The 6004-nt window shown below is 39.0% G+C and overlaps 1 protein-coding gene across 1 annotated transcript; it reads left to right on the forward strand.

The window, feature by feature from the left end:
* The first annotated feature begins 926 nt into the window (after positions 1–926).
* LOC122300381 lies at positions 927–2441 on the forward strand. Its single transcript, XM_043110988.1, has 3 exons — positions 927–1337; positions 1422–1675; positions 1884–2441. Exons 1-3 carry the CDS (start codon positions 1191–1193, stop codon positions 2275–2277), a joined length of 795 nt encoding a protein of 264 aa, XP_042966922.1. The 5' UTR covers positions 927–1190; the 3' UTR covers positions 2278–2441.
* The last annotated feature ends 3563 nt before the right edge of the window (positions 2442–6004 follow it).

The raw sequence follows: 6004 nt of genomic DNA on the forward strand, positions 1-6004 counted from the left end.
CAAAAAATGAGCCTAAACTACTCCTCATTTAAAAAAAAAAAAAAACTTGAAGCTATCTGTCTCATCATTTACAGAGGGAAGAGCTAATGGAAGTGGCAATAATCTGTCGATTAATATGGGCTAGAAGAAATGGTTTCATCCATGGAAAGGCTTTTATGCACCCTAACAAGATTATCAGCAAAGCTTCTAGTGAATTAGAAGTATACAGATCTAGCTAACATTACCAAGAACCCTGCTCAAACAGCTTATATGAGGGTTCCACAACTGCTTGGATCAGGCCTTCAATAGGGACTTATAAGATGAACTGAGATGCAGCCATTAATGCTATTGAAGGACTAGTGGGGATTGGAGCTATTTTGAGAGATGATGTAGGGAGGAGTATTGGTACCTTTCAAGCCAAGAGGAACTTGCAACTAAATGCCTTTAGTGGGGAGGCTTATGCTATGATGGTTAGTGTTGTTTTCTGCAAGGAAATAGGAATATCGAACTTTATACTAAAGGGTGATGCACTACAGGTTATCAGGCTTCTAAATGGCAACTCAATAGACTGGAACTATGGTGGATTATTAGTGGAGGATGCCAAAAGACTGCTGAACTAATTTGCTATTTGGACTGCAGTTCATACCAAAAGAGAAGGCAACAAAGCAGCACAAGCTAAGAATGCCCTCACCCTTTCTAAAGATCTATTAGAACTTGAAGTGACTCTATTTTATGTTCTAAGAGATGATATGAGAAAAAAAAAAAAAAAAAACCCTCAAACGGTCCGTGTCATAACATTAATGGTTGCAATGAATTACGAGGCAGCCGCCAAAGTTGATAATTTCCAGAAATTTTGAGAGGTTTGAAGTTGTTTCCACAAGTATGTAACGTGTGGATAACCTAACAGGATGCGGAAAAGTACTTTTAAGCCAACCAAAAAGACAAAATAGAAAAGAGGAAATGCAATATTACACGCGTCTACCCAATTCCTGAGCAGCAACACAATTCCACCGAAATGGTCCTTCGTGTGAATTCTTAACAATTAGCTCATAGCCTGAGAATCTTTAGCCTTAAAGCAACCTTTGCTCCAAGCAATTCTGTAAATAATTCCCTACATCTCTCTCTCTCTCTCTTTATCTTATTACCGAACAACCCAAATCCCATGATGTCTTTCTTCTCGAGGATGGCATGAGTTTTAGCTCTTTTAGAAAATGGTTGTCACACATGCCGACCTTGAACCAAGCCGTCGAAGCACCAAGCTGGGCAGCAAAACCGGGGCCTTCCTCGTAGTGTTGACCATTCTCTGTGGCTTGCTTTGCTTCGTTCTTTGTCTCGTTGCAGAAGCTTCGCATTCTGAGGTAAGAGTTGCAAAAATAATGTTCTGGGACTATGGCCGACTTGACATTATTTGATGTAAAGACATCTGTTGGGTTTTGGTACAGGTTGTTTGGATGGGAACCGTTAACAGAGGAAATAAAAGGAAATATGAATGCATATATAGTGGTAGTGGAAAAACACCATTGTTGTGTGCTGCTGCTGCATTTGTTGTACTAGCAATTTCCATGGTGGTGGTACATGCGTACATGTTGATTGCAGTCACTAAATCGCCACCTTCAACATTGCTTGCTTGGGACCCTGACTCTGCTCCTCCCAAGTCTCTAACATGGCTAGCTGGCTTTTTCTTTATCTCAACTTGGTAATAACTCGTTTCCAATTACCTTGCATTTCCACCATTAACCTACACACTTTCCAACATGGCAGATTTCTGCATTTGCGTGTTTGAATAATGGAGACTTTCTCGGGGATTTTGAATTCCAAGTGCAGAAGAGAGGAAACTATTATGACACAGAGACATAAAAAAAAAAAAAAAGCTTTTTTTTTTAAAATTTTCTGGGTTCTTGCAGGATCTGCTTTTCCATTGCGGAGATTTTGTTGTTGATTGGATTGAGCGTAGAGTCTGGGCATCTTAAGAACTGGACTAGGCCAAGTCCTAGTTGCCTTGTCATCCGAGAAGGGTTGTGCTCTGCTGCTGGAGTGCTTTCGTTAGCTACAGTCTTCCTCGCTGCTAGTCTATACTTGACAGCATTGCGTGCAGAAACAATATCTCAAGAGCTACAGAATGTGCGGCGTGAAGTGCTCGAGACATCGGTCCTCTATGCATCTCCGCCGAGATCGCCTCAACATCAGTTGACAACCATGGCAAGGGAGAACCCCATAACCACAGAGAACCATATTCAGCCACCATTGTTGGTATTTCCATGGGCTTTTACTTTTAGCAAGCACTCAAATTTAGTGTGAGGCAAGCAAAGAATAGATTGTGCCGGCCTCTAGCTAAGCTAAAGGCACAAGCTACACCTCGATTCTATGCAAGTAATATGGAGATGAGATGAGAATATATAGTTATTTTTGTAAATGAACTTTTATGAAATTTTAATGAGATAAGAATATATAGTTATTTCTTACTTGGCTTGGATTCTTTCAGCTTAGATCAACTGCGGCATGCAATGTTATCTTCTCCCTTCCAAAACGCACACAGAGCCACCCGAGGCCCTAGCAACCCCTCCCTCCCAAGTCAGCCGGAGCTCATTCTCCATTCCACGACTCTTCCTTTTCCTCTTCTTCTAACAATTGCATCTTATCTCACCGCCATCCCTCAGTTTCCTTTTCTTATTTTTCCCAGAATAACAGGAAAATGAAAGAAATTAAAGGCTGAGTTAGTACTGGTTTGGATAGTAAAGTCATTTCAATCACAATCTCATCTTATCTTAAAACCATTTGCAGTGAATTAGTTAAAGTTAAATGATATTTTGATGAATATAAGATGAATTTGACTTTTGGCTATTATATTCACATAATTTCTCACATTAGAATAGTTATTTTTTCTTTATATAACAATAAAATAATATAAGATGAATTTTTCTTTGACTATTCACATCAAATTCTCACATTAGATTATGCATTTATTCATTATATAGTAAGGGATAATTAATAATTAAAAAAATTTTAATTTTTTTAATTATTAATTTATTTTATTTTATCATGTTTTTCCATTTTACCTATTATATATTAATTAGTAATCATATTCTAAACAAAATAATTTTTTAATTATTAATTTATTTTATTTTATCATATTTTTCCATTTTACCTATTATATATTAATTAGTAATTATATTAAAACAAAAAAGAATATTTGGTACCGTGAATTAATAGTTACTTAGAAAATATAGACATTTACTTGAAAGTAATTAATTTACTTGAATCCGTGCCCCCAAATATCACTGGGTAAATATTACTTTCGTTCAACTTGAAAGTAGACATAAAAGCAGAGAGAGAAATTAATGATAAAATATATATTTAGTATATCTACAGTAACTAACAAATTTGGAAATGATTTTGGTGTTCACTTTAGCTAAAGTCTAAATATTTGGATTTTAGCTAATATATTGTGATGATATTTTAAGATCTAACAGCTAAATATGTGATGGATTTACCTTTTGGCTAATTCATCGAGGATGCTTTTAATACCAAAACACTACAAATATAAATTTTTTTCAATTTCAAACTTTATTTTTCTATTTAATCATTACAACTTTTTTTAACTTATAAATAAAATATAAAAATAATTTTTAACTTTTTTAAATCTCACGACAAAGTTGAAAGCAGCACTCCATCTTCATCCCACGAGTACAAATATTATTTTCGGTCGCTGATCGGGTTATGTATGTTGTTCTATATTTTTCTAAATTATTTTCCTCTTTTTCCGGTCTTTTAGCTTCAGATTTGCGCCCATGGCTCTGTATAAGCCCATTTCAACTGGCACGTGGCTCCCATGTGTCGTTGTGCATTGCTAATCGGCAAATGTTGTCCCTCTTTTTTGAATCAGAAAGATCTTCATATTCATTCATTGTTAAAAACGTCACTACAACATCCATTGCACCAAAATTAGAATTTGTAACAAGGAGCTCTTACCAAAAATTTCAGGTCCTCTCCTCTCAAGGTTGAGGTTTTTCTCTCTAGCAGAGTTTTGTCTCTTAAGCTAGTTTTTGGCTGGTTTGAAGAGGAGAGATGGCAGAGGAAATAACAAAACAGTGGGAAGAACTGAGTCTCACGGAGAAGGAGAAGGGGGAGGTAGTACTGGTCCCTGATTCAACAGCAACAAAACAGCTACATAGTAACTACTGTCTGCTGGCTATGATCATAGCTGAAAGGCCGGTAAATAGAGAAGCCTTTAAGACAACTATGGCAAGAGTATGGAGATGCAAAAGCTGGATACAATTCACTGAAGTTGGAAGCAATAAATACTTAGTTGAGTTCCACTTAGAGCAGGATCTACAACAGGTTATACATGGTAGGCCTTGGTCCTTTGATAGGTGGCTGGTCTGCATTCACTTGTATGAAGGGGATAGATCAATCAATGAAGTTCCTTTCATCTTGGAAGAATTTTGGGTTCAAGCATATAACATGCCTTTGGCAAGTATGACTGAAGAGGTAGGCAAAAAGATTGGTGATACGATAGGGAAGACTCTCTCAGTACAAGTTGATGATAGGGGCATAGGATGGGGTAAGTTCCTGAGACTCAAGGTGGAGGTCGACATCTCAAAGGCTCTTCAAAGAGGTCTTTTCTTGTCTTTTGAAGGTAAGAGAACCTGGATCCCTTTTAAATATGAACGTTTGCCATCTTTTTGTTTCAAATGTGGGGTCTTAAAGCATGCACAAAGAGGCTGCCAAGTAATGAAAACAGACAGCAGTAAGCTCCAGTATGGGCCTTGGCTTCGAGCACCAGCAACCAGAGAAGGAGACCTCTCAAGGAAAAGGTATGGCAACTCAAGTCCACCTAGAGAAACAGAGGAGCAACCATGGGGGAGGGAGAGAGAGGTCAGGGAAGACAGTCCAACCAAAAAGCATGACAATACTCCAGGGGGTCAGAATGCTAACCTGCAGGATGGGGACAGCACAGAAACAAAAGGGGCAACTGTGAAAGACCACCTTTTTGTTTATCAGAAGACAGGAAGCAGTCAGGTCCTTTTTAAGGAAACAAACGTGGAGCTAGTTGTGGGCAAGTCAGAACAGTTTTCAAAGGATGCAGGACCTTGTCTGATGCAAGGCCTTGAAGATGCTGCTTTGCCAATCAACAAGGCAGAAACCTCCAGCAAGGACAAGGCCCAACAACCTGTCTTGAACCTCAGTAGCAATGATCTGGTGGCCCAAGTATCCTCTATGGCCACCTTTGTCTCGGACCAAGTCCTAGCCCTGCAGAAATTCAAGAGTCAAGCCACATGGAAAAGGAAAGCAAGGAACAAAGGCAGTGCAGGCCCCTTAACAGAAGTGAACAAGGAAAACATACCAACTGGATCAAAGAGAGAGGCAGGCCTTATAACTAGATCAGCATCTGTTAAGGCCCTCAAGAAACCAAAGATGGAGAAGGAACATGCTATGGAAGCTAGCAAGAATGATATGGTGGTGGCTGGGATCCAGCCCCACCATTTAAGATGAGTTGCTTGAGCTGGAACTGCCGAGGGCTTGGGAACCCTCGGTCAGTTAATAACTTGTGCCACTTGGTGCAAACAAAGTTCCCATCCTTTGTTTTCTTAATGGAAACAAAGAGTAAAAAAGAAAAAATGGAATCAATTAGGCGCTTGATAAAGTATGAGCATAGTTTTGTGGTCAATCCCATAGGGACCAAGGGAGGTCTAGCTTTCTTTTGGAAAGAAGAAGTGGAAGCAGAAGTAATCTCCTCAACAATCTCACACATCTCTCTGGCAATAAAAGATAGGGAAGCAGGAGTCACATGGTTCCTAACGGGTTTCTATGGCAACCCAATTACAGAAAAAAGACATGAGAGTTGGCAATTACTGCAAGCACTGCAACCAGTAGCAGGAGAGGGATGGCTGTGTGTAGGTGACTTCAACGAAATTTTGAGCAATAAGGAGAAGAGGGGAGGCCCTTTGAGACCTCTCAAACAAATGGAGATGTTTAGGGACACAATCACCAAATGTGGCCTTATAGATATGGGTTTTATAGGGAA

This window comes from Carya illinoinensis, chromosome 2 (assembly GCF_018687715.1).
Source record: "Carya illinoinensis cultivar Pawnee chromosome 2, C.illinoinensisPawnee_v1, whole genome shotgun sequence".
Lineage (NCBI taxonomy): Eukaryota > Viridiplantae > Streptophyta > Magnoliopsida > Fagales > Juglandaceae > Carya > Carya illinoinensis.

What these genes read in the sequence shown, in the direction of transcription:
- LOC122300381 (XM_043110988.1), top strand. Translation starts at nt 1,191, where the DNA reads ATGGTTGTCACACATGCCGACCTTGAACCAAGCCGTCGAAGCACCAAG. An exon ending in CAGAAGCTTCGCATTCTGAG is followed by an intron (nt 1,338 to 1,421) that starts GTAAGAGTTGCA and finishes GTTTTGGTACAG; the next exon opens with GTTGTTTGGATGGGAACCGT. An exon ending in TTTTTCTTTATCTCAACTTG is followed by an intron (nt 1,676 to 1,883) that starts GTAATAACTCGT and finishes GGGTTCTTGCAG; the next exon opens with GATCTGCTTTTCCATTGCGG.